This window comes from Acinonyx jubatus, chromosome E4 (assembly GCF_027475565.1).
Source record: "Acinonyx jubatus isolate Ajub_Pintada_27869175 chromosome E4, VMU_Ajub_asm_v1.0, whole genome shotgun sequence".
Taxonomy (NCBI): domain Eukaryota; kingdom Metazoa; phylum Chordata; class Mammalia; order Carnivora; family Felidae; genus Acinonyx; species Acinonyx jubatus.
Genome location: NC_069395.1, coordinates 26,142,915 through 26,169,894, shown reverse-complemented (window position 1 = coordinate 26,169,894; position 26,980 = coordinate 26,142,915). Strand labels below are relative to the sequence as shown.

Below are 26,980 nucleotides of genomic sequence, written 5' to 3'. Positions count from 1 at the left end.
TTAAACAACTCCCCATTCCGCTTCCTCCCTCCAAGCCCCGGTAGCCACCATGCTACTTTTGGTCTCTAGGAATCTGGTCACTGTAGGACCTCATATAAGTGGAATATGACACAAGATTTGTCTTTTTTGTGACTGGCTTATTTCACTTAGCATAAGGTCCTTCAAGGCTCATCCATGTTGTAGCATGTGCCAGAATTTCCTTCAAGATTTCATAACATTCTATTGTATGTATATACCAAATTTTGCTTATTTATCTTTTACTCTTTAAAAGACCAGAAACTTTGAGGGGCTCCTGGGTGACCCAGTCGATCAAGTGTCTGACTTCGGCTCAGGTCATGATCTCACGGCTGGTGAGTTTGAGCCCTGCGTCGGGCTCTGTGCTGACAGTTCAGAACCTGGAGCCTGCTTTCGCTTCAGGGTCTCCCTCTCGTTCCTCCCTCTCTCTGTTCCTCCCCCACTCACGCTCTGTCTCTCTCTCTCTCTCAAAAATAAACAAACATTAAAAAAAAAAAAAGAGAAGAAACTTTGAAACAAAGATTCGGTCAGTCCTCTTAGACCCAGTTTTCTCTCCTTCTGGCGGGTGGGCTCAAGCTTATTTTCAAGACTGGGCTGAGAAAGTCAGGAGATACAGGCCAGCAGGGGGGGCACTTGCCATCACACTGATCACCAGGCCAAGAAAACCAAACAGATCTCGGAAAGGGTACTTTCAGGATCCTGCAGTACCCCCCAACCCTACCCCCCCCCCCCCCGGGCCCTCTGCAGCTCCGGTCTCCCTCCCCAGGATCTCCCTGTGCAGAGAAGAGAGGGGACAGCTACCTGGGCAAAAGGGAAGAAGGGAAGAGCAGCCGCAGCTTATTGTGTAATTCCTGGAACTCTTCAAACGTCCGTTGGATGTAAGTGGCCTCGTGAGCATTCTCTCGCATCACCTTCACCACATAAACCTGCAAAGGTCCAAGTCTTAGACAGTACCTGCCAACCCCTGTGCACCCAATGAAGGGAGTAGGTAAGGGAACAGAAGAGGGTGTGCGTGTGTGTTGGGGGAATACCCTTTCCAGAAGGAAAAGAGCAAAAGTGCCTCCAAAGAAGAAGAGGATAGACCTTACATGTGCAGGAATCTGAAAAGCAAAGATTTCCTATACATGTTTCATAGGATCTTTGACCCAGAGGGAATAACCACTCAGTTCAGCTCCCTGATTCCAGCAGCCCACTTGGGCACAGGAGAGGGAAGTGGTCTGTGACTGCGTGGCTCCTGGCACGGGATGCTCACAACTCCAGTGCCCACGTGTGGAGGTGAAGAGACGGAATCCCAATACACCGGGGGCGGTGGGGAGCAAGGCAGGGTCATATTGGAGAAGACACTTACGTAGCCCTTGTTGGGGTGGAAAATCTTCTCGTGGCGGCAGAGGAAAACATCACTGATGCGGCCAGAGCTCTTGAGCGTGTGTGTTCGGGGGGCAAAGGAAAGGGTCAGCCGGTCGTCTGAGCCTGTGAATTTCATCTGAGCCAGATTATGGATGAAGAAATTGAGCTTTGTGGCTACACTGCCCAGGCTGGACTCAATCAACCTGTTGGTGCAGGACGATGGGAATGAAAAGATGTAACCGTGGACCCAAGTCCCCACTGGCTGGACAGAGCTAGCTCAGCGAATATCCTCTGACACCTGAGACCCCCACGCAGTTCAGACAGAATCATTTTCCCTGGGGAATATCCTCGTAGAGTGCTCGACGGGCACGTGATCATCTACATGCAATTTCTTCATGTGAATCCTGGGGGCTTATCTCCCCTCGCTGCCCTCCTGAGCATCTTTGGATGGTTAAACCAAGGTAGGAAGGAATGAGGGATTCCACCACAGGGTCAGCATGTAAAGGTCTATATATAGTAGACATCCAGTACAGTGAAGCCTCACCAAGCACCGTTCAATCTAGAGACTTCTGATCAAAAGGAGAGGTTCTATGTTAGAACACATTGTCAAATGTGGGAACATGGAACCATGGAACTCCACGTTTTGATAAACGGAAAGGCTCTGATCCAGAGAGCCGAACCCTAAGGAAAACCCACGATCAACCCCATCAACAAAGTCTTTGACCAGCACCTAGCAAGAACGCAAGTAAGAGATTGCAATGGCTCTGTACACACAAAGCTCAGCACCAACAACTGAGTCAGAGAAGTCAAGTAACCTCCCTAAAGGCAGAGGCAAAGTCAGGATGACACGTGTTGTCGACTCTAAGCTCTACCATCTGAGCTAAGCCTTTCCTGTCTCCCCAGCCCTACTCCTCCCCAACCTCCTCCAGGCAGCCCGGACATGAATTACTCAGGGTGGGCAGCGCTGTTCTGTGCACAGGGTATTACCTAGTGAAGTAGGTAGTAGCATTGGCCTCTGTGTCCTGAGGCCTCAGAGCATCATACACATATTTGAGGTCCTCCAGGTCTGAGAGCTCGGGGATCCCACAGGACAACATCTAGGAGAAAAGCAAAGTTGGAGAGAGGGCACCTGGAACAGCCAGGAATTCTTGGTGCTTCTTCCCCTGCTATTTTCTATAGCGAGGCTCCCTAACCCTCTTAGAAGGCGGTAGACAGATGCCGTGGGCAGTGGCTAGAAGGCCACAGGAATGGAGGGGCTGGGGCAGGAAGCCAGACATTGCCCAGACACCACGGTCACCAGTAGTCTGGGCCCTGCCTTTATCTAGACCTCAGAGAAACAGATCTCCAGAAATCCTCTGAAGCCAGACAGGGGAGTCTTAAAGAAGGTGCCAGATGATAAGAGGGAGGGGTTCAGAGAGAGATGGAACTCCTCACCAGGCCCAGAAGGTTGAGGAAGAGGTGGGTGTGCTTGCGAATGAGGTTGTAGGCTTGGCAGCAAAGGTCAACAAAATCATGGAAGCGGCTGGAAGGCTTGTCACCCCCGTTGATGACATACGCCATATCCGAGGTGAAGACAAAGGGGGCACGGTCCCTGGGCCAAGGGGAACATACAGGTAGAAGGTCAACATGGAGGAGGAAGCCCACCTTGTGGGGTTACATCAGAGAATGGTTCCCCTCAACACTTGTGGGAACCTGGGGAGACGAGGCTCTAACTTTATCCTTTTTCTCTTCCTACCTTAATCTTAAAAGATCCCCAGAGGGGCACCTGGGTGGTTCAGTCGGTTGAGCATCCGACTTCGCCTCGGGTCATGACCTCACGGTTCGTGAGTTCGAGCCCCGCATCGGGCTCTGTGCTGACAGCTCGGAGCCTGGCGCCCGCTTCAGATTCTGTGCCTCCCTCTCTCTCTGCCCCTCCCCTGCTTGTGCTCTGTCTCTCTCTCAAAAATAAATAAACGTTAAAAGAAAGAAAAAGAAGTTTTTAAAAAAAGATCCCCAGAGACATCCTTCAGTGATTCCCTGTCCGTGAGCTACCAGTATTTTTTCCTGGATGTCTAATCATGTTCCCTTTTGCTGTGGTTTGGGCCCGTTTCCCTTTGCTCGCTCCTCAGCACGGAGGGAGAAGAGCTGGTCCCCACCTTCATCTGCAAGGCCTCGCAAGGACTTGACCTCTGTAGCAGGCTTCCCTTCTCCGGAGCTGCTCAGCTCAGGGACTGAAGTACAGCCCCTTCCGTTACAGGCTTGTGTTCAGTGCTGAACCATTTCTACTGACCTCCCTGCCCTACGCACACAGCCTGGCTTCAGGAGACCACTTACCGCTTGATGTTGCCAAACATCTGTGCATGGCCCAGGAAGCGGCCAAAATCTATGTGGAACATGTGGCCCGTGGTCTTCAGCATGATATTGTCATTGTGCCGGTCACAGATGCCCAAGACGTACGTGGCCACACAGCAGCCAGCACAGGAGTAGATGAAGTTCTCCACAGCCTGGGAGGAAGGCAGGCAGATGGGAGGGCAGGACATAAAGCCGGATCCGAGGGACTCCAGGGGCCACAGCCAGACTGAATTCGGCCCTCGTGAGCCCCCACGGCACCTCACACCTGCCCGTTCAGCCTTCATCGTGTATGGACATACACACTCAGGCACATAGAAAGTTCTCTCCTGTCTTACAGGGCATAAGGAGACAGAGGGCTTGTAAGTATATCTCCGCCACTTGATCTGCAATTCACCTTCTTCTGCACCTTTGTTTCTCCTAGGGACACTGGTTGGAAAGCCCATGAGCTCATCTGGAGCCCAGACTTGACCAGCCCAGACGGAAGAGACCTTGTTAGATAGGAAGACTAATGCTTACGACGTTCCCAAACGGCTGTGACCATCTCGACTCAAGCAGAGCGCTGAGGCAGTCAACTCAAGGGTCCATTCCTGACCTTGCTCAGAATTCTTCCAGGCTTCCCCCTGCCTCACAGACACCTCCCTTACCCACAGTTACTGGCAGCAGCTCAGCACTAATCTAATTGAAGTTATTTCACACCAAAGAAGAGCTGAGCCAGCTCAACACTCCTAGGGGTGTTTTACACTTGAAAATCGGACATCTCTAGTCGGTAAACTGCGTGAGGATATTTTTAAGTTTAAAGCAGGGGGAGAGGGGCTAAGGGGTTCGGTCCACCTTATGTGATCAGGTCAGCCTCCGTCCCCTTATTTGTCTTTCCAAGAGGTAAAAATAACGGAATTAGCACATGGATACCTTTCACCCTATGAATCCTCTTTGTGTGGTTCATAGAATTCTTAAGAAATCAAGAAAGACCCATCAGCAGAGGGTAAAACTGTCATAGCCAATGAGGAATGTACAGACTTGAGAATGAGAGAAAGCTTTCCAAATAGGGAATGTGTGCCACCCCCCCCACCCCCACCAGCCTCTTCCTGCAAACTTCCACTCATCCTTCAGGGCCTTGAGTCCCAGGCCCTCCCAGTTCCCACAACCCCCCCAACCCCCCCACTGAGCCCCAAAAGCCCCACTTGCTATCACTGTTCACTCAATGCTCACTCTTTTCTCTCCCCAGGGTTTTGGGGGTCTTCTCTCCCTGCAGCTTCTTGGCCATCCACAAGGCCTGTTTCAAAACTAGCCACACAGGGGGGTGCCTGGGTGGCTCAGTTGGTTAAGCATCGGACTCTTGGTTTCAGTTCAGGTCATGACTTCACGGTTGGAGAGTTCGAACCCCACATTGGGCTTTGCACTGACAGTGCAGAGGCTGCTTGGGATTCTCTCTCTCCCTCTCTCTGCCCCTCCCTTCTGCCCTTCCCTTCCTCCCTCTCTCTGTCAAATAAATAAAAACTTAGAAAAATATATTAATAAAAAAAAAAAACTAGCCACCAGAAACTCCTGCCACTTGTCTAATTGAACCAGGTGACTAATCCCACAGGAATCTAAGAACAGAAAATCTATAAAATCACAGAATGCGCCTTCTGGAAGAAAAAGACTATTCTTAGGAAAGGGAAATAGACGACTGAAGACAAACCTCTCAAGAAGGAACACAACCCGTCACCTCCCAGTCTGGACCTTCACGTCTATCAGCTTGTTTTCCTGCCACAGATATTCCTTCTACCCCAAATGCATCCTATCTTGACTCACAAAATAGTGATATGCCCGTGGGTAAGTGACTCAAGTGTCACCACCGGAGTCATGTGGAGTATAACTGCAGGAAATCTCACCAGGTCAAGGGCGCTCTCCTGATTTAAGGGGCTTTCACTTGAAGGCTGTGGGAAACTCTCTTTGCGGAGTGGCCAGGAGACAAACAGCTCTCAGCTCTTTCCTACTGGAAGTCATCAGAAGAGACCACTGGCACTATTCTAGCAGAAAGCCTAGAAGAGCTGAGAGGCTACCTTTGAAAGACTGATATTAAACACACAGACACAGAGTTGGTTTCTCTGTATATTCTTGCTGTACGTACTTCTATCATGGTTTTTTTTTTTTTTTTTGACTTTTTATTACATCGGCCAGAAGAAATCACAATTCCAGCACCAAGCACGGTGCCTCTGCATGGTGGCCATTTAATACCTGAAAAATGTACGTTACTAATAAATAGCATATGGGATGGAGGGGCGGGAGGAAAAAATCCATATTGCTCCTCTCCAAGGGTAGAGGATCTGGAATGTGGCAACGTAGAGAGGGTGCATTTTGAGGAATGGGGAAGGGAACACATGGCTGGGACATAAGTTACCATAAGAGAGGAGGCATGGTGGATGATACGGTAGGGGCAGGCGGGGCGGGATCACCAAAGGCTTTGTATAGCGGGCTACGGAAGCTGGACTTACCTTTTCAGACACAGGGAAGTGACATGAGCGGTTTATACTTTATTTAAAAAAAAAAAAAACAAGCTCTGACATCAAGCAGAGGATAGCCACAGAAGGAGAAGATAGAAGGACAGAAGGAGAAGCATTCCAGTGGCTCAGGGGACAGATTCTTTCCTCCCGGCACAGCTGAGCCGTCTCCTCTGTGCGTGTGCAGGTCTTGCATTAACACAGCAATGTGCCCGAGGCGGGCGCACCCCACCCTGCCTCGCCCCTACCCCCAACCCTACCTTCTCATACTCGTCCTCCCCGGGGTTGTGTTTCTGCAGCCAGTCTGCCAGGGGCCGGTCCTTGAAGGAACCGGTCACCCCGTGCTCCACCTGGATCTTGCGCAGCGTCTCAGCATTGGGGATCATCTCCACCATCCCTGGGAGAGAAAGCACGGGTAGGGCACTCCAGGGCAGAGCGAAGGGGACCGTGGGGAGAGAACCACAGGAGGCTCGCTGCATGCTTCCCTGTAAATTAGGCTCTAGGATATTTGGACAAAGTCTGATAATAAGGGGAAAAGGATAGCACTAGGAGGAATACCATTCCCCAAGCCTCATTGTCCACACTGGGCCCCTGGGACTCTTTGGTTTCCCTTAGAAACAAAAAAAGAGCAGCGGCTATGAACTAACTTTTACTATGGGAATATGCGAATCATGTTCAAGAATAATTATTCATATATACGTATGAACATGTTACATACACACATGTATGAATAGAGAAAGGTATCATGAATTCACACATAACCATCACCCAGCTTCAAAAATTATCAACATTTTGCTAATCTTGTTTCACCTATTTCACCCACCCAACCCTGCTTTTTCCCTCCTTCTTGGAGGTTTTTTTTTTTTTTTTCCTTCTTTAAAGTAAGCCCTGCGCCCAATGTGGGGCTTGAACTCACAACCCTGAGATCAAAAGTTGCATGCTCTACCCACTGAGCCAGACAGGTGCCCTGTTACAAATCCCAGACCTGTCATTTCACTCATAAATATTTCAAGTACAACTAACAAGGACATAACCGCCATGCCATTAGCACATCCAAAAAACTAACGATTATTCTTTACCCTAAGTCAGTCTATATTTGAATTCCCCCCTAGCGTCTCAAAAAAATACCTCTCTATGGTTGGTTGGTTTGAATCAGAACCCAAAGTCTACACAATAGGTTGGCTGTTATGTCTGCCAGTCTGTTTTATTTTATTCCAGTTTCTCGTTCTGCCGTGCCTTCCTTTTTTTAATGCCATCCCCACAGCTTCTATTGAAATAATCTTGCCCTTTTTATTTTTCTGGAGAAGTACACAATTCATGCTGGGGGACGGGCAGAAGGCCAGTAAGCAAAGGGGTGCCCTCCACCCACTCCCAAACTGACCTCTCCCCCGGCCAGTGGAGAAGCAGCGGAAAATGACCATGCGCATATCCAGCCCCTCTTGGACCCAGATCTTGCTCATGATGCGAATCATCTGCAGGGTTAGCATGTCCTGGCGAAGGTCGTCCCCGCACTGGAGGAAGAAAATGACCAGAGCTCATCTCCACTGCCTCCCCCAGCTCCCAGACCCCCCAAGAGAACCACATTGGCCCAAACAGTGACAGGGGACCGTCCGGTTTTCCCACCTGCCGTCTCACCTCACACCAGCTCAACCGACCAGAGATGGGTCAGTAATCACATTTGCCCACGTGATGTTTTGGCTCTTTCTTCAATCCCACATCCCCACCTGAATTCAAATTCCTGATCATCAAGCCTTTTTTAAATTGGAGCATTTATACCTTGGGTGTGGAACTTACGGCCAATAAGTAAGTTACAAAGTCGCATACATGCATTTCACCTCCCCCTCTAGATTATCTGCTCTCCGACTATCATTTACTTCTCAGCTCTATGGATGCATCCGGTAGAAAGGACCCGAGGGTTCATCTAGTCCAACCTGCACCTGTTATCTTAATTTCATTTTCAACCTTGTTGTGGTGCAGTGATTCAGCCTCTGCTTGAATGCCCTTGGGTACAAGCAGATCACCACTGCATCCATTCACCGTCGGGACAGCCCTGCCCCCTAGAAAGCTCTTCTTTTGGTACACGGAGCAGCCAGTTGCCTCATTCCACCGGCCAACATTCTGTTCCTGGCCCGCGGCGCCCACGCAGAATTAGTCTATTTCCTTTGTCACCTGATAGTCTTCCACATGTGAAAATGGTAGCACCCGGTAAGAGGATGACAACTGCCCTGGGGCTCCTGACACCCTTCGACCCCCTTTCTCCCCTTCCCTCTACCACCTTCATCCCCCCAGGCTTGAGAAGTGTCCTCACCTTGAAGATGACACGGATGTTCTCACCCAGGGGATCCACGTTTTGGAAGGAGAGCTTGAGGGGGACGGCGTTGGAGTTGAAGTAGGAACAGTCCTGCCATGGGAGACAGAGTAGTGACGGGGGGTCACGAAGGAAAATGGCCTCAGCATCGTGGGTCAAGCTGCTGCCCGTTGGCCTGCTCGTTGTTTGTGCCGGGTTTCTCGGGAGCCCGCACTCCTTCCTTCCACCCCCGCCCCCGCCGCCGCTGGGTCCACTGCCCTGCTTTGGTTAGTTACGGCCTCGGTCCTGACATCCACGCTCCCATCCCTTCGGCAGGCAACCTACTAGTACGTGACTCCCATCTATACCTCAGTCTTACGCCTCTGTAAAATGGGGCTCACAACAGTACCAACTTCGTAAGGGGTGTGAGGGTAAAATGGGATAACCAGCGTAAAGCACTCAGAACAGCGTGGGCACAAGGCAGTACTCGGCAGTGACAGAGGACAGCTGCTGTCATTATCACCAGCCTGGACTTAAACGCAGCGTCATCAGCCCCCGACCCAATTCCTCCAGCCTGCACGGCTGTCAGACAAAAGTCCGTAGGTGCGAGGGCCGAGAAGTGGCCCCGATATGCCTTTCTTCCTCATATCTGTCAATAACCAGGGTGGGAGGGCCTCGCCTCCACGAGCCCTCCCTGCTCCGAGAGCCCCAAACCCACCAGTCACTCACCCTGGGCACGATGCCCTTAACCAGCAGACTAGGGCTGAGTGGCAGGCGGCAGGAGCCGTTGAGGGCAAAGAACTGCCTCACCTCCTCCAGGCCCGTGCGGAGGATCCCCTGAGAGGGAGGGGGGAAAGAGTAGGGGTCAGAGGGGTGCCCGTAAGCTCCCCTAGGAACCAGGCCCCTCCCAGAGGTGGGCGCCATATAGTGGTTGGTATGAAAACCGCCATCTGAGAAGTGCGGACACCCCCCAGGAGACCGTGAAGAAGGAAAAGCACCCCAGCCTGGGGTGTCATGCCTGGGACAGCGCGTGGGCAGCAAGCCCAGACAGCTACAGAAGCGAGGCAGATGACACAACAGTGTGAGGCAGGCTACAATAACTGAGAGAGCAGGTGCATCTCAAGGGGGTGGTGCTGCTCAGGCTGTTGCCAAGAAAAGCCGGCAATCTGGACTTTAAATTCTCCCAATTTTTATTTTTATTTTTATTTTAAATGTTTATTTATTTTTGAGACAGAGACAGAGCATGAATGGGGGAGGAGCAGAGAGAGAGGGAGACACAGAATCCAAAGCAGGCTCCAGGCTCTGAGCTGTCAGCACAGAGCCCGACGCGGGGCTCGAACTCACGGACCATGAGATCGTGACCTGGGCCGAAGTCGGACGCTTAACCGACTGAGCCACCCAGGCGCCCCTAAATTCTCCTAATTTTTAAATGTTGGCATCCGGGAACACTGTTGGCCTAACACAGCCCGGTTGTACAAACAGATAAAGGTCCCTGCTCTGGGTAGCGGCGGCCCTGAGCTACACCTCATAGCACAGTGAACAAAGAAGAACTAGATTTCAGCCCACACTTGCCCTCTCTGGCTGGGTGCTCTTGTGCAGTGAACAACTTACACAAATGTGCTTAGCCTTTAAGGCAAGCCGTTAAATACAAATGGAACACTTTGCAGGCCAAACAAAACACATCCATGGGCTGTATCCAGTTTGCAGACTGTCAATTTTGTGGCCTGTAGGTTAGAGGCAGAGGCACCTCCTTCCAGTCCCTAAATCGCAGATGGTCAAGTACCATCCTGCTGGCCAGGATTTCTAAGGAGTTAATGACTAGTGACAAAAGCCGGGGACCAGAAATGGGTAGAGGCAGCCCCACCCCACTCACCTGCCGTGCAGATGGGGCAGCCTCTCGGACCTGCTGGGCCAGCTTAGCCAGGGTGTTGACAAGCCAGCACTGGCGGTTAAATTCCTCTCTCAGCCCCTTGCCACAGCAGCACAACAAGGCTGCCAGCAGATATTGGTAGCGGATGCTGAACTGAGAGTCCTTGAGGCCATCCTTCAGCAACCTGCAAGGCAAAGGGAGTGGGGAGTCAGGACTGGGGATCAAAGGTAAGGGTGTGTAACGGGGGGGATGGGGTCAGATCCAGCTCCCTGGAAAACCCACCCCAAAGCTGGGAGGAAAATAGACTCTGCACGCATACAGAAGTGTTCATCAGCATCCCAGTCTGTGTCCACTTTGCCTTTATTAGAGCTCGAAGCCCCCCGGCATTTCATTTCTACTTTATATATATTTTTCTAAATGTTTGTTTATTTTTGAGAGAGAGACAGAGAGTCGGGGAGGCAGATAGAGGGAGACAGAAGATCCGAAGCGGGCTCTGTGCTGACAGCAGAGAGCCCGATGTGGGGCTCGAACCCACGAACTGTGAGATCACGACCTTAGCTGAAGCCGGACACTTCACCGACTGAGACACCCAGGCACCCCTCTCCTTTATATTTCTTTTGCTTTTTTTTAAATTTTTTTTGAAGTTTTTATTTATTCTTGAGAGACAGAGTGAAATCGGGGGAGGGGCAGAGAGAGAGGGGGAGACACAGAATCGGAAACAGGCTCCAGGCTCTGAGCTGACAGCACAGAGCCCGATGCGGGGCTTGAACTCATGAACCGCGAGATCGTGACCTGAGCTGAAGTCAGACGCTTAACCGACTGAGCCACCCAGGCACCCCCTTTATATTTCTGCCATGTGTGGGTGGAAGGGAGGGCCAGGGATGATCCTCGCTGTGCCCTTGGGACTGAGACCCCCTTCCCCCCACCAAGGAAAAGGTGCTAGCCCGTGGCCACATAGTAAGTTAGCAACACACGGGAACCCAGACGGCTTAGCTCCCCGCCCTTGCACACCTAAGGGTAACATACTCCCGAGTTAAAGATGCAGGTCTGCCTCCCACCTCCGCACACGGTCTTACCAGAAGAAGTAGTGGGTCACTCTCAAGTCCGAGACGGCTCGTTTCAGGAGGAATCGCACCAAGGGGCTGTCCAGGTAGCACTCATACTTCAGGGCCTGTGGAGGGGAACGGGAGTAGGACGATGTATTGACTGTCCTCAGTGTACACCTGCCACTATCCTGGGGACCCTGGGTCCCACAAGGACAACGCAGACTGACGTGGGGCCTGGGGAAGGGACCATCAGAACTGGAGGGAAGGCCGGTCTGCCCACCTGCACGAGCTGCGGCAAGTAGTCGAGGAGTTCAGCATCCGACAGCGAGCCGATCCACTGGACGGCCATACGACGCACCTCCTGGTCCGGGAAGCTACAAAACAGAGCCCAGCACTCTGACGACCCAGTCGCGGGTGCTGCGACACAGGAGTGAGCAAGCACCCTCACACCTGGGCTTCAGAGACACAGGAGGAGAGAAGGCAAGGCCTCTCGGAATCTGCAATCCTCAGCACCTTGTCTGGAGAGCAACCCTTGAGAATGGCCCTGTCTCCTGGTCAGAGCCGGCATGGGGCCGCTGGGGAAACAGGAGGGTGGCCACCATCATTCCTGGTAGGACTTAAAGAAAACCGGACAAGGTCTTCAACCCCATTCCTGAAGATCGTCTCCTTAACTCCCCGTGCCAGAAATTCCCGTCATCAGAGAGCCCCTGTGTGGATTAGAGCATGATTGTGTCTTCTTGGTACCATCCTTTGATGCAAAACCGGCCAGGCGAAGAATGGAGAATCACAGAGTTTCATATAAGCCAGTACCCCCTTGGCAGAATTTAGTTTAGCAGAGATTAGCAAAAGCGTTGCCTCAAAAAGTCCTGAAGGCAAGACACATGGATCGGGTACATTTTAATTACTAAGAGCAGCACGAAAGAAGCCAAGAACACTGGGGACCATCTGGAAAAGGCAGCCCAGGGGTCTGATACTGGGAGGCACATGTCCCCAGAGGACCCTTCGGAGGGAAAGAGGGAGAGAGGACTTTAAAGTTGAACTAAGTGGTAAGGTTTGGGTTACACACGGGCATGTGTGCGCCTATCAACAGCAAGTGTACAGGTTAAGGCTCAGGCATTTCCTTGTATGTAAATTTGGCCTCAAAAGGAAAAACAAATACTGAGTTCTAGTTAAATGATAAAGATATGCTGGAGCATTTGGGAGGGAAGGAGGATGTCTGCAGCTTAGACTAAAATGTATTACAAAAGAAGATGGATCGATGGTTGGATACACAATAAAACAAATATAGCAAAGAGTGAAAACAGTCAGAATCTAGGTGGCGGGTCCATGGATGTCCACTGCAAATTTTTCAGTTCTGTAGCATGCTTGAAAAATGTTCACAATAGAACGCCGCGGGGAAATGAGACAAAGAAAAAGCAAAAAAGGAGGAGTGAAAGAGCCCTGAATTTCCTAGCCCACTTTACCATTTTCCCCAGGGCTGGCTCAGGTTAGCAATGGGCAGGGCTAAGCCCCGGCTTCTGGAAGGACACATGGTCAGGAGAGGTGGGTGTTACAACTCACGTGGCATGCAGGAGCCCCAGGGCATCCTGGTGGTTCATGTGGGTCCACTGCTTCAGGAGAGCATAGATGTCGGGCAGGCAAGCCCACTCCCAGCTGGGGGCGCTGGCGAGCACCAGGGGGAGTGAGCTCACCTCCGAGTGGCAATAGTATCGCTTCTCCCACAGGCGCTTCTTGTCAGCATCAGTGAGCCTGCCGTGGGGGTGTTAGGGGAGGAGGTGAGAGAGAACACCTTCAGCCAGAGGGTAGGGGTTACTTACTCTCCAAGAGAATGCTACACATTCTCCCATTCAGAGGTCCCCACACCTTGCTGCACATTACAACCACCTGGGGAATTTTGTGAAGTCCCCATGCCTGGGCCACAGGGAACACCAGCTGAGTCAGAAGGCCTGGGGAAACCAGGCATCTGGGGAAACCAGGCGTCGGCATTTTCAAAAGATCCCTAGGGGTGCCTGGGTGGCTCAGTCGGCTAAGTGTCCCACTCTTGGTTTCGGCTCAGATCACGATCTCACGGTTTCGGGAGTTCGAGCCCCGCATTGGGCTCTGTGCTGACACCATGGAGCCTGCTTGGGATTCTCGCTCTCCCTCTCTCTCTCTGCCCCTGCCCTGCTCACGTTCTCTCTGTCTCTCTCGAAAATAAATAAATAAATAAATAAATAAATAACATTTCAAGAGATCCCTAGGGTGATTGCAATGTGTGAAGCAAAGATTGGGAACTGGGGCCAGGATCTTTGATCCTGACATTTCGGGACGTCTCTCAGTCAGACAGACAAAAAGGCCAAGGGCACCAAATTTGCTACCCCTCCTGTGGATGCCCTCAGAACATCACTCCCAAGTTGAGCCACCAGAGGGCAGTGGTCCCCACACGTCAGGGTCTGGATGGCTGTGAAGCCTCTGGGGCTTTCCTGGGGCCAGCTGGAGGTTTGATAGAACCCACAGCTAATTAAGCCTTGCCTGAGATCAGGTGTCTAATGGGAGAAAGGAGCTGAGGGGCTAATGAAGCAAGGGGTCAGCAGAGGAGTGGGGGTGGGGAGGGTCTCTAGTCACTCAGCTACTCTGGCTCCCTGGATGGGACATGAGATGAGCCCTGTCTCCTTGTCCCCCGACCCTCCCCCTACAGACATGCCTTAGGGCCATGCAGGAGCCAGAGAGCTACACGGGGAGAGCAGGCAGGGCGGGAGCCCCATCCTACCAGCAAATCCAGCCCTGGGTTCCTCACCCGACCCCCTCCAATCCTAGTGAGAAAAGCAGCCCCAGGGATGACATCAGCTTGGACTCACTCACCCCTGAGAGCTGCCAGCTTGCCCTGACACCCGATCCTTTTTGAAAAGTGGCAGGGCCAGAGAAATGCAAAGGCTGTGGGTGTGGAAGGGGCAGGAGGAGGCAGGGTGGTGAGGGCAGGAGCCAGCTGCCCCCATGGATACAACAGGTAGTAGACAGCATATCTGGGGCGTGGGGCAAAGCTCTGGTCCTCTGGGGCCAGAGGACGGAGTCTGAGCCAGGCCCCCACGGTGGGGATGGGCATTCCTAGATCTAATTTCCTGACCCTGGCCTCTCCATTCTGCCTAGTGTCAGCTCATGAAAAAAGCCTGGAGATTGCCCTCAGCAGAGCCCTTCCCCTCCTGCTTCCTGCCCAGGGGCAATGCCCACTCCATTCCACCTGCGCTCCCAAGGCAGGAACCTGAGCTGGCAGGTGAGAGGTCGGATAGAACAGAGTCTGAGCCACACATGGGGAAGACCCCAGGACCCACCAGTACAAGGACTCCTTCTGCATGATGTTCTTAAGCACACGCTGGTCTTCCTCTCGGAGGCTGCCAAACTCATAGCGGGGGCTGAACTTGTCTCCAGGGGGGCTGGTGAACTTGATGTCGAAGGCTGAGGTGGGGAAGTCAATCTGGAAGATGGCATCAGAGAAGCGAGGAGAGAGGACAGGCAGGTGAGTGAGGAATGCCACCTCCCGGGTCTCCAGCTTCTCTGTTGCACACGGGGGTCCTGCCCTTCTCCCCCACCTCCCCTTCCCTGCAGGTTCTTTGTCTACAAAATAATGCTGATGGACTTGGCGGTCCTTAAAGTCCCTTCCGGCAAAAAAGTGAGAAAACAGAGAGAGGGAGAAAAATGGGAAACTGAGAAAGAGGTTGGGCTGAGATGTATCCGGGGTTGGGGGCGGGGGGACTGGCCCCAGACCAGAACTTTGAACAGAACTGTCACCAGGTTGAGCCAGCGGGAGCCTCCAAGCCAACGCTAGGGAGCCTTCAGGAGCCCTGGAACCACACTGCTGCCTGATGGGAGGTGGGACCACACGCCCGGTGAGGGCCCTACCAACTCTAAACCCTGTGATCCTGAGTCCCCTTCCTCCATGCTACCCGGTGCCCATCCTCCGAAACTGGGTATCAGAGCTGAGTGAGCCGGTTCTCAAAAAGAGTTCTATGTTCCCTCCTTCGACAGATGTTTATTGACCCCTGATATGTGCCAAGCATTTTTCTAGGTCCTGGGCATTGAGTACAGTTAGTTAAGATAGACAAAGATGCCTGCCTCTGGAGCTTCCACTCTCTCTCATTCTATTTCATTCTATATCCACTTTGATGTTCCATATTCCGTACCAAAGCATCTCGTGATCATAAAAGGGAGCCAGAAGCCGGTAAATAGGCTTTGGGCTTAACCACCCCCTCCTCCTCTCCACAGAGAATGGGTCTACCCCGTAGAGCACTGAGGGACTCCCGGAGGGCTTCCCCTCAGGCTCCAAGGGGGAACAGCTCAGATTTAACAGACTCAGCAACATGAGGGTTCAACACTGAGCTCTGGCTGGGGGTGGGTGCTCAGGCCCCTGCCTTCAGGCTCCTTGAAGTCCAAGTTGACCTCCAGGAGACGGCACACAGATTCCACAGAACTCTCCCACTCCGGGACTGCCGGTCCAACCACATTCACCCAGCTGCTTTGATCGCATCGCCATCCTGTGCCCAATGGCCCAGCTCTTTCTCTTACCCTTCTAGCCCAAACCTGAAGGTAGAAAATATGGAGCTGACTCTTGAGCAGTCCTGAGCAGTGGGTAGGACGGAGGGCCCCGGGGCTGGAGTCTCACCTGCAGGATGACGCTATCTGGCTGGTGGAAATTAGGCGCGCTCCAACGGGCACTGGGGTTTTCCTGTGTTGCTGGCCATAAGCCCAGAAGCTTCCGACCACAGGTCAGGACTCTAAGGAGGATGCAGTGGGGGATAAGCCAACAAATGCAATGGCAAAGGAGGTGGTTTTCCTCCTGCTTCCCCATCCAAAAATCTGCCTTTGAAGCTATCACCCAACTCCTTTCTGTCGTTCTCCCCTTAAGACCATAGGCTTTTCCTTCTTCTAGGTCCTAAAAAAGCACACCCCTTCCAGGAAGCCTCTGGATGACCTGGTAGTTGGGATGCCCCATGAAGCAGAGAGCTCGACTAGATGACCTCTGAGGCCCCTCCAATGACATCACCGGATAACACATTACTGGAGCACTACATTTCCATGCCCCCCCGCACAACCCTCCTGTGCCGCCAAGTCCTGCCCAGAAAGCTCTTGGTTACATGAACTGTCCTGGTCTCTAGTCCCGTGCCTTGGTCCCCTCCACCAGGGCCACGGCCCTTTGGGCTCTGTTGGTGAGCTCCAAGTGGCCAACCCTCCCAAGGGGCATTGGTCAGTGCGGCCCCTCTCTCTATGCCCCTCCTTCCTTTCCAAGGCCAAAAACGCCGCTGCCCTGAAAACCACGTACTGCCTGAAATTGAAGAGCGGGGTAGTGACCCAGCCCAGGGCTTCGGGCACACGCCGCTGCTTATTGGCCTCAGAGGAGCTCCCAGGCAGGGGGATGGGCAGAGCATAGAGCGTGGCACACAGCAGGGTCTCCCGAGGCAGCCGGTTCACCTGCACAGGGAAGCAGATCCTAGGGAGAACAGGAAACCAAATCAGGAGGTGCCATCCTGGGGCTTCAAAGGACAGGTGGCTCAGGAAGTCAAGTGGAGGCCGAGAACCTGACCTGTCTCTTGGGATATCAGATGTGCTCCCTGGGGAAGCCTTCTTGCAGAACCAGGACGGGTCCTGAACCAGAGGCAAAACCCCCACGGAGTGCTCCCAGAAGCACAGTATGCTGCTTTTTGCAGCCTCTCAGTACAGCGAGGCTGACATCCTGATTCTGAGGCTCCCCATGGTGACCAGACAGAACTTGGGTAGCCAGAGCCACCTCAGAGTTCAGGTGATTGCAGGTTCCATACTATGAGCCATACTCCTTCCCTTGTTTTAGGATTTCTGCAGAGGGTCACCAAGAAGCTGCTCCTTTTGAGAATCCTTCTGCACTGAACAATCCTCATCCCTCCCCCACTCCCTAGGCTGAAAGCAACCAGGAAGAAGCAGCCGTGTGTTCTTTGCCCTCAGGTCACCCTCCTCCAGACAGTCCTCCCACCTGTCTGTCCTCTCCTGTCCCCTCTTCTCCCAACCCCCAGGGCACCAGATGGTTTGTTCTCACCCCAAAACATTTTCAAAGCCAAAGGGATAAAGAGAAGAGGCTTCCCAAAGTCCCTGGGGCAGAGGAAGCAAAGTGGCCAGAGATAAGAACTAAGCCACATAAGCCTTGCCACTACCCAAGTCCAAAAGTGCTCTCCGGGGGTGGCCCCGGTCCCCGGAATCATGCCCAGCCACTCCCTCCAACTTCAGGATAAGGAGCCAGGGTGGAGTGAGATAGAGTGAGGAGGGAAGCTGTAGAAAGCGAGGGAGGACCCACGTTACCTTTTGGGGAAGCTGTCCCTGGGCCAAAGTCCACACTGTCACGCCCTCCCCGCCAGCCAGAGGGCACAGAGGCAGGCCGGCCAACCCAGGGTCGCAGTTTCCTGATCAAGCAGCCTCCCTCCACTGCTACCCCTCACTCCTGCAGGAAAATCTCCACCTAAGTGAGGCACTCCCTCCCACCCACCAGAGACTGGCAGAGCCCTGCTCTGCCCCAGCTGCCTGTACTCGGGGGCCCGCAGCTATAATTAGGGCCCCATCAGCAGCCACGCCAGGCCGGGCTTGGTGGGGGGGGGGGGGGGTGGGGAGGCCAGGCAGAGTGCGACTGCTGGGCCTATTTTGAGAGTTAGCTGATCCCTGTGCTGCTGCTACAAGAGTCAGCTGATCCCACAGCAAAGTGGAGACGGGGCTGGCCCCGACCCCTCTCTCATCAGCCCGAGAAGAGGCCTCCAGCTTTGCCTCTGGAGGCAGAGGGGAGTGAAGACACCAAAGCCCCGAGCCCTAGAACCAGCCACTTCTCCTCAGTGCTAGAGTCTGCCTGGCATTCCCAGACCTCTCCCACGACTGTCATCTGGGGCGGGTCAGGATAACCAGTACAGACTGCAGCCTGAACCTCCTCCCTGCCGGAGAAAGCCCTCTCCCTCCCTCTGCAGCCCTTCCTCAACATCACATCACAAAGGGCTGCCTCCTCCAGGAAGGGCTCCCGGGATATGCCGGTTCCAGTCCTGGTTTTGCCACTTGCAACCTTGGAACGCCTCACATCTCTGCACCTGTTTCCTCATCAGTGGAGAGGAGAACACAGTTTCCCTTGTGTGATGGCTGTCTACGTTGTGTGCTTTTTGCTATGTGACCTAAAGCTTCTGCCCTGGAACTGGGCCATGCAGACAGGATTTGCATGCACAGATACCTCTGTTTATCAGTCACTGTGTAAGTCACTTGCAACACGGAAACCAGAACTGAGAAGGTTTCCTCAGCTACAAAGATGACAACAGAGAAGAAGAGAGCTTTTATCACGTGCTAGGTACAGTGCCACACGCTTGCAATGTCCCAAAGGGTCTCAAACAGCCCTGTAAGGTAAGCTCTATTATGCCCAAGTTTCCACCTACAGTAAGAAAGGGTGAGTGCGCCCACGCCTGTGCTTTGAACCCTACGCTATAGCATCTTCTCCCAAATGCCTTGATCTTGACCAGGAAAGCGCTAAGAGTCTCCATGGGGCACGTGGGTGAGGAGTGCCGAGAGGAAAAGGCTATAGGCAGCGACCAGCCCTTTGGGATTCGAGGCTGAATCCAAGACAGGGAGCGAAAGGAGGCCCACCGAGTAGGCAGGCTGAGGTCGGAGAGGCCAGGATGCCTCCACTCCTGGGTCTAACGGCAATTTTGTGGGGTCCGCCCAGACTGGAGCACAGTATAGCATAATTCTCTGGGCAGTGGTAGTAATTGAGGCCAGAGGGAGGGAAGTGGAAAAGTCCAAAGCCTTTTAAGGCAGCCATCCCCTGCCTCCAAGGAGTCTCTCCTGCCCTGGCAGGTATTGGATTAAAGCTTTATTTACACTTTTTTTGCTCTCTAAATTCCACATGTGTGAAGACAGAAGAAGGGGTCTGCCCCCCCAAGCTGTTCACCTGTACAATAACCTTCCTCTCCCGGGGTTTGCACAGGCTCTCCATCGACCTATTTTGGCAACCTTGGCCTCCCCAAGGACCCCATTCAGTCTCTGATCTGCACTCCAAATACTGAAGTTCCAGTTCTGCTCTGCACATAAGGACTGACACACAGTCAGTCTGGGGAAGTGACGCTGGCGGAGGGGAGGGGGGCAGCAAACAAGGGGCTTTCTGACAGTGGTTGGGGGGGGTGCGCAGCACAGAAAAGGCAGGGGGCAGCCAAACACCTGCAGAGTACCATTCAAGGCCGCTCATCTCCATTTCCTTCTTGCTTTGCTTGGCTGACGCCTGACATCCCAATAGCAAATTATTGTTAATAAATGTTGATTAATACTATCTTGTGCTTGTGGTTTCATAGTTATATATATAACCTATCTCATTTCAATGCCACAACTGCCTCTGAATTAGACACATGTCCCCACTTTACAGTTTGAGGCACAGAGAGGCAAAAGGGAACGTAGGTCTAGAGACAGATCTAGAAATAGAGCTTTATTCCTGTGGCTCCCAGGCCATTATTCTTTCTTCTGGACGACCTTTCCTTTCCTATCTCGGAGGAAGAAAGCACAGGCCCTGCTCCGCATTCTATGAAAACTTTGGGAATAAGGAAGAGGATGAGAATCCCTCAGACTAGTTAAACCTTTTAAGGGAGACAAGGTCAAGACAACCAATTATTATTAAAGCTACTAAACTTGTATATGATCCTTTATGGCGTACAGAGAGAGTCCTTGTGGATATTTTTCATTGGAGTCTCATAACAACTTGAGAGGTAGAAATGATATGTGTCCCCATTTAAAGGTTAAGGAAGTAAGGGCGCCCGGGTGGCTCAGTTGGTTAAGTGTGGGACTTCACTCGTCCGCTCAGGTCATGATCCCAGTTGGTGAGTTCGAGCCCCACACGTGGGCTTGCCTGGGATCCTCTGTCCCTCTCTCTCTCTGCCCCTCTCCCACGCGTGCTCTCCCTCTCTCAAAAAATAAATAAAACATTAAAAAATAATAAAGGTTTGGGAAGTGGAGAGGCTGCCGGACTTGTTTGGGTAGGGTTAGTGATGGAGCCTGGTCTAATGCAGGTGGTAGGGGCGGGGTGAGGTGGGGACATGCAGGAGGCTGTGTGGGTCTGCAGGGGCCCCGGCCCTGGGGTCTGGGGGGGGGGGGGTGGGCTTACTGCTGGTCCCAGATGATGAGGTGGAAGAGGTACTTGGAGAAGTGAGCCCTTCGCGTGTGCAGGGGGCTGCACAGTTCCCTCCCGCCGTGGCTGAGGGAGCAGGAGAGGTAGAAATCTTCATAGCTGCAACAGAAAGAGAGCAAGGACACTCAGCTCCCAAACCCCATCTAAGTCACCCGACCTCTGCCAAGCTCCATTTCTCCTGCTAAAACTCCTCCCTGGCCCCTAGGGTCACGGGACAGGACAGCCAAATTGGATTTGCGAAAGCGTGCTCCAGGGGAAGCAACTCTAGATCTGGGTCCCTCCGCCCAGCTTCAGGCTCCATGCTGGGCCCTCGGTTTTCCTCCCTTCTTTATGGGGACTAGTCGTGCAGCCTCCTCCTTACAGTCGGATGCAGCCCATGGGGTGTCTGCGTACAGAGGCGCATGCGCAGGTGACCAGGGTGGGGGATGAAATCGACATATGCCGAAGTGAATGCCAACACATGGGGGTCCCTGTGGCTCGTGACAGGTGCCTGACAGAAGAGGTCAGAGAAGGCCCTGGTTTCCCAGGCTGCCTCCTTTGTTCTCCGCCAATCGCCCAGAGGAATACATTAAGTGAGGAACAAAGAGAGAGGGGGAAGGGAGAGGGAGGGGGGTCCGGAAAGGGTGGGGGTGGAGCCAAATGCCTTTTCCCCTAGGCCCTGGATGCAGGGGACCAGGCAGAGGAGCTGAGGATTACCACAAGAACGTCCCCCTCCACCCACCCCTGCAGGCCTAGGGAACTCCCCACAAAGGGTCATCTCCCACCTCCCCACCCCCTCCCATTGTGCATCTGCAAGGGAGTGCAGTCATTGGCCTTGGGGCATGCACTCTATCTGGGAAGCGGCCATCTGTCGCAGTGTCTCCATCAGCTGGCCTTGGATAAATGGGGGGCAGGGATGCCGATGCAACCAGCACCAACCAGCAAAGAGAGGGCACAGCAGGATGGGGTCCATCTCAACCCATCTTGCTGCAGCCTTCTCCATACCCCCACTGGGGGACCTCTGTCTCTCCTGGGGGATGTCCCAACCCACACCCCGCTCAGCCCAGGTGCACCACATGCCTCAGACCATCAACCTAGGATGCGTGCAGACGGGAGAAGCCACCTGCACGTCAAACTCAGCCCGCTGGGCTCACCTGGTGGCCCAGGTGATGGGGATACGGTGGGTGGCATAGACGGTGAAGGCCAGGGGCCCGGTGAAGTGGCAGGCCTCCTGGACCAGATCGTGCTTGCGGCTCCCGGGCACGGCTGTCTGGAAGTCAGCATTGAAAGTGCTGCAGTATAGCTCCACCAGATCCAAGATGGCAGCTGTTAGAGCTTCCACGACCTTCTCTGTGAAAGGAAGGGGTCAGAAGGAAAGGTCACGAGGCCTCAACAAGCCCCATCTTGTTGCCATGGCACTGGCTACGATGGTATATACCCCAGGACAGTGGCCCCCAAATGCCAGTCGGTTTCTAACAGCCCTGACAAGGCTCACCCATCCGTGGTGAAATGAGAGGAAAAAAGCAGGAGCTTCTCATAAAATGATGCTCAATTTCAAACCTTCTCCTTATTTTTACGTATTGCTACTTATTTTGTGTTAAATGTCCTTTCTTTGGGGAAATAGCATGAATCATTATTGACAACAACTTTAAAAGTCGTTGCCGGGCAAAATAAAAGCTGACAGCTTCTACGTTGGTCCCCAAAATAGTGCTTTGTGGGACACGTTATTAGTTCATGAAATCCAAAAGACTGGGAATCATCGACCAAGAATCCCGGAGATACGGACTTGAAAGACTCCAGGTAAAAAATTCCTTATTACCCCCCCTGCCCCCCTCCATTCTGAGTTCCAAAGGCAGGGGTTATGGAAAATAATGGCAACCAACCCAAGTGAGAGTTCTCTCATCGGGAGCCCAGGGCTAACTTTGCCTCATCCTATCCTCACCACCATCTCCCAGGGACACCACAGGAATAACTAGTAAAAATAACGAGAAAGCATTTTGTGGAAAGAAATGTGCTCTCCAGCTGGAACACACACACACACACACACACACACACACACACACACAGGCAGATCTGGACTCATAAATCAAGGGGACCAAGGGAGAAAAAGGAATCTGGGCAGAGGCTTGTTTTCAGCCGCCCCTACTGAATGAAGACAGAGAACAGTTCCCTTACCTCGGTTTTCCCTCACAGCCAAGACACTGGGATCCTATTGGGGAAGAGGAGAGGGAGGGGAGCTTCAGGGCTGTGGCCTTTTCCGGCACAGCTGGAAGAAGGGCTTTTCAACAGCTGTGCTCATCTGGACCGGACTAGACTGTAATTGGAGGAGCAGAGACTCCCCGGGGGAGACAGCGTCATGGTTTGTACCAGAGCCATGCGACGGACAGAGTGAGCCAGGCCAAGGATAAAACCCACCCAAACGAGACACTCCAACCCGCAGGCTGCTCCACTCCAGTTCACAGTGCCCATCTGCAAGGCGCAGGGCCCCCAGTGGGGAGTCGTGGAGCCAGGAGGGGAAGGTTTGCGTTTTGCACCCTGGCGGGTATGCAAAGTGCCAGGCAACGCCTGGGTGATTATGAATAAAGCCTTTGGGCTGAGCTCCTGGCAGTTAATCCCGGGTGGGGGGGGGGGGGCAGACCCTAGCCCACCCTCACCCTCAGGAAGAAGGGATACGAGAACTTATGTGGTTCAACTACAAACATGAAAGATGGAGGTGGAGAGAAGACCTTTTTAGTAAGTGGGCACCTAATCACCTCGTTACTTGTGAATACTGCTCTCCTCCTTCCCCACACTCTGGGTCCCCGTTACCTTCTGAATTTTAGGCTGCATGCGGGAGGGGCAGGGGGGCAGCTGGTTGAGGGCGTTGGTGATCTCAGGGGTCTCTACGGCGGCTAGGGCGTTGCAGATGGCCTTGACGGACTGGACCACCCTGTCGGCCTTCAGTGGGAAGTCCCCCTGTGGGAGGCGGCCCAGTGAGGCTGGCAGGCGAGCACCCCAGCACCCACCCTGTTGAGGGGAATGGGTTGGGAGGAGCGGGGGTTCACGACCCTCAGGAGTAACTAGTGGACTCCCATGCTTTATTTTCAAACATCCGGAGTTGGCGAACTGTCAATCCTGTTGAATTAAGTGAGCCACGCCCACACTCCCGGCTTCTTCCAGCCACCCTCCCTGAACGTCCTCTTATTCCCAGATCCCCTCTGGCAGCTACTATATAAACACGTAACACAAACACATCCCCCAGAGACATGCAGCTTTAATAAAACCAATCCATAGGAAACAGCAAGGAAGCCAGGGACCATATTCAGGCCCCTTTGCCTATGCAGCCTTATGTCTCACGCTGTCACCTAGAGCTTCCGGGGGATCTCATCTCAGCGCCACAGACAGGCCACGCCCCTGTGCTCCTCTCTGCACCTGGGCTCCCGCAGTCTCCTCACTGGGAATCCCCTCACCTGTCCTGCCCTGATTACCTGCATAAGTTCAAGTCACGGACCATCGAAAATCAGCCTCCTTCCCAGAGTCCTCCTTGGTCGGTCCTCCTATCACTCTCCAAGAGCCCTTGATGAATTCACTACCATCCTGTTTTGTCTACCAATAGCTTTACAGTTTTTTAAAAGGCTTATTTATTTTTGAGAGAGAGAGAGAGAGAGAGAGCGAGAGCGCGCGCGCCCGAGCGTGCAAGCAGGGGAGAGGCAGAGAGAGGTGGAGACAGAGGATCCAAGCAGGCTCTGAGCTAATAGCAGTGAGCCCAACTTGGAGCTTGAACTCATGAACCGTGAGATTATGACCTGAGCCGAAGTCGGACACTCAACTAAGTGAGCCACCCAGGTGCCCCAACAAATAGTTTTATATTACTATTTCCTTTTTTTTTTTAATTTTTTTAAATGGTTATTTATTTTTCAGAGAGAGAGAGAGGGAGAGAGACAGTGAGTGAGTGGGGAGGGGCAGAGAGAGAGAGACACACACACACACACACACACACACACACACAGAACTCACAGCTCAGAGGACAGGACTCCAACTCACGCACCGCGAGATCGTGACCTGAGCTGAAGTCGGACACTTAACCCAACTGAGCCACCCAGGCGCCCCACTATTCCATTTTTCTAGCAGGAACACAAATTCCCTGAAGGCTAAGATGATCCTTAGGCTTCTCTACCCATAGCGGCCACTAAGGTAGGACCAGACTGGTGCACAAGAGGTGTTCAGAGACCTTCGCCCTCATCACAGTAAATGTTCGAGCAGAGGTTGATAGAGAAGGGATTCTGGTGGTGGGTAGAGGACGGAGCCTGATGCAATGCTCAACTCCCCCAAAACGAAGAGTCCGATGTCCGCTATTAACTGGATCAATGAGACAGGGATTGGTTGTGAAGATCGTTGTCTGTTTTCTGTTTTGTTTTTTTAATTTTTTTAACGTTTATTTATTACTGAGAGACAGAGAGACACAGAGCGTGAGCAGGGGAGGGGTAGAGAGAGGGGGAAACGTAGAATCTGAAGCAGGCTCCAGGCTCTGAGCTGTCAGCACAGAGGCCGACGCAGGGCTCGAACTCACGAACTGCGAGATCGTGACCTGAGCCGAAGTCGGTTGCTCAACCGACTGAGCCAGCCAGGCACCCCTGTTTTGTTTTGTTTTTAAGCTCCATGACATTTGGGGCAAATGTTTGTTCTCACGATTTTAAGGGTTAAAACTCCATGAGAATCCAAGTGAGGAGAATCCTGGCCCTACCCTACCTTTGAGACCCTTCACCTCCTGATAGTTTTCTACCTGTGACACCAGCACATCAGACTGTCTCAAATCTGAGGTTCCTAAGCATTGCTCACAGGAGGTACACTCCGGTGCACATTCAAGTACAGCAGCTGACAACTCTATGCCCCTTAGCTTTGGAGACGCTACTCCAGAGACAGGGATCAGGGCACGGTTCTTGACCTATTTCTACAGGGGAGCAGAACCCCCGTGAACACACTTGCCAGCTGCCCAACAGCCAGCGGTCTTGGTTTGCCCAGAGGCTAGGGGAATGGCAAGAAGTGCCCTGCTGACAGATTTTCAGTGTCTGCTCCAGATCCCATTAGGGCTGGCGGAACCCAGGAGGACTTTGGGAAAGGAGGAGAGGAGCTTTGGGCAGCTGGGCCAGCCCCGGGATTTATACTCACATCAGCCAGCAGGAAAGCATCAACTTCGTTGTGGTATGTGTCGAACAGAAGACTCAGGGCCTGCCTGGGGAGTTGGGGGACAGGAAAAAGTCACAGGAGAGGTCAGGACAGACCCGGTGTACTGGAAGACCTCTTCTCTCCCTCCCTTCCCACAACTCAGGCTTCAGACTCTAGTTTAAAGGGGTTCCCACTCTTTTCCATAAGTCTCATGAAGACTGAAGGATGGTGAGTCTTTTCTGCTTCGCCACCCCTCACCTGGAGAGTGATGGCAAAGTACTAGAGGGACAAGATGTAACACACCCTAGAGTGGGGACCTTCTCCTACGATACTCTTGGGTCTCATCCCTGACACCTGTAAGAACCCCTGGTAGAAAGGTAAGCGAGGTTATCTGTTGGGGTCCCCTCACAGTTCCTGCTTAGCCCACATCCAAGATGGCACCCACTCTCACCTGCTGATGGTCTGTTTGACTGGCCTCTCTTGCAGATGGACGAGGTAGTTCAAGGTGGAGGGGCTCTGGTCATCATTCACCTATGCAAGAAGTGGCCTATTCAGTCTACGGCCATACCACCCTGAATGTGCCCGATCTCGTCTGATCTCGGAAGCTAAGCAGGGTCGGGCCTGGTTAGTACTTGGATGGGAGAAGTGGCCTATTCAGAGAGGAGTGGTACCCTAACCTCCACCCAGAGCTCCTCCCCTACTCCCACTGACTGTGTTCCGCATCACCTCCTGCCCCCTCTACCTCCCCATCCCCGGGGAAGCTGTCTGCTATGCCCCCACACGAACCGTCCGGGCCAGGTCACTGCGTACAGCTTTCTGCTCCATCAGCTGTAGTCGAATGTCGATGTCAAACTTGCGGCAGTACTGAATGTACTCATGGCTGCCCAGGGCATGCTTGCTGGTGGGACAGGGGAACAAGACCATTAGCACCCTGGGAATGCAGTGGGAAGGGAGATGCACACTTTGGCCTTGGGAAGAGAGAAATAAGAGGGTGTAGGCAGTGAAAGGTACTTGGACTCCTGGAAACTGTCAGAGCAGAGCTCAGAGGTCTGTCTAAAAAAAAAGCCACCTAATACACTTAACCTTGGTCTGCACAAACTTTGATTATCTTAGGCATTTATTACCTGGATCATCATCACCGATCACTCCAGGGGCGGGACCTTCTGGAAGGAGTGGGGAACAGAGACTTCTCGGAGGGAGGGGGCAGTGATTAAGTCCCATTCTCTTGGCTTTGGTATATAGGACACTTTGAATGTCACCTGTGCTCAGGTGTGGAGCTCACTGATTGACACTCTCCCCACACTGTGATCCTAAGGCTCCCATCCCCTGCCATCAGTG

At 53.0% G+C, this 26,980-nt stretch overlaps 1 protein-coding gene across 6 annotated transcripts in view; it reads right to left on the bottom strand.

Annotated features, from left to right (window-relative positions):
* PIK3C2B (phosphatidylinositol-4-phosphate 3-kinase catalytic subunit type 2 beta) overlaps window positions 1–26,980 on the bottom strand; it is a 65,080-nt gene that overhangs the window by 7,864 nt on the left and 30,236 nt on the right. For all 6 annotated transcript variants that reach the window (XM_027074820.2, XM_027074819.2, XM_053209251.1 and 3 more), the window contains 23 exons: window positions 26,429–26,540; window positions 26,094–26,173; window positions 25,646–25,709; window positions 23,306–23,452; window positions 22,673–22,706; window positions 21,652–21,847; window positions 20,495–20,617; window positions 16,673–16,840; window positions 16,016–16,127; window positions 14,688–14,830; window positions 12,940–13,128; window positions 11,660–11,753; window positions 11,410–11,504; window positions 10,337–10,517; window positions 9,193–9,300; window positions 8,485–8,577; window positions 7,558–7,687; window positions 6,437–6,573; window positions 3,676–3,845; window positions 2,797–2,953; window positions 2,350–2,459; window positions 1,364–1,565; window positions 817–941 (listed from right to left, as the gene is read on the bottom strand). In XM_027074820.2, coding sequence (XP_026930621.1) covers window positions 817–941; window positions 1,364–1,565; window positions 2,350–2,459; window positions 2,797–2,953; window positions 3,676–3,845; window positions 6,437–6,573; window positions 7,558–7,687; window positions 8,485–8,577; window positions 9,193–9,300; window positions 10,337–10,517; window positions 11,410–11,504; window positions 11,660–11,753; window positions 12,940–13,128; window positions 14,688–14,830; window positions 16,016–16,127; window positions 16,673–16,840; window positions 20,495–20,617; window positions 21,652–21,847; window positions 22,673–22,706; window positions 23,306–23,452; window positions 25,646–25,709; window positions 26,094–26,173; window positions 26,429–26,540 — 2,970 coding nt within the window. The remainder of the gene's footprint in view (window positions 1–816; window positions 942–1,363; window positions 1,566–2,349; window positions 2,460–2,796; window positions 2,954–3,675; window positions 3,846–6,436; window positions 6,574–7,557; window positions 7,688–8,484; window positions 8,578–9,192; window positions 9,301–10,336; window positions 10,518–11,409; window positions 11,505–11,659; window positions 11,754–12,939; window positions 13,129–14,687; window positions 14,831–16,015; window positions 16,128–16,672; window positions 16,841–20,494; window positions 20,618–21,651; window positions 21,848–22,672; window positions 22,707–23,305; window positions 23,453–25,645; window positions 25,710–26,093; window positions 26,174–26,428; window positions 26,541–26,980) is intronic.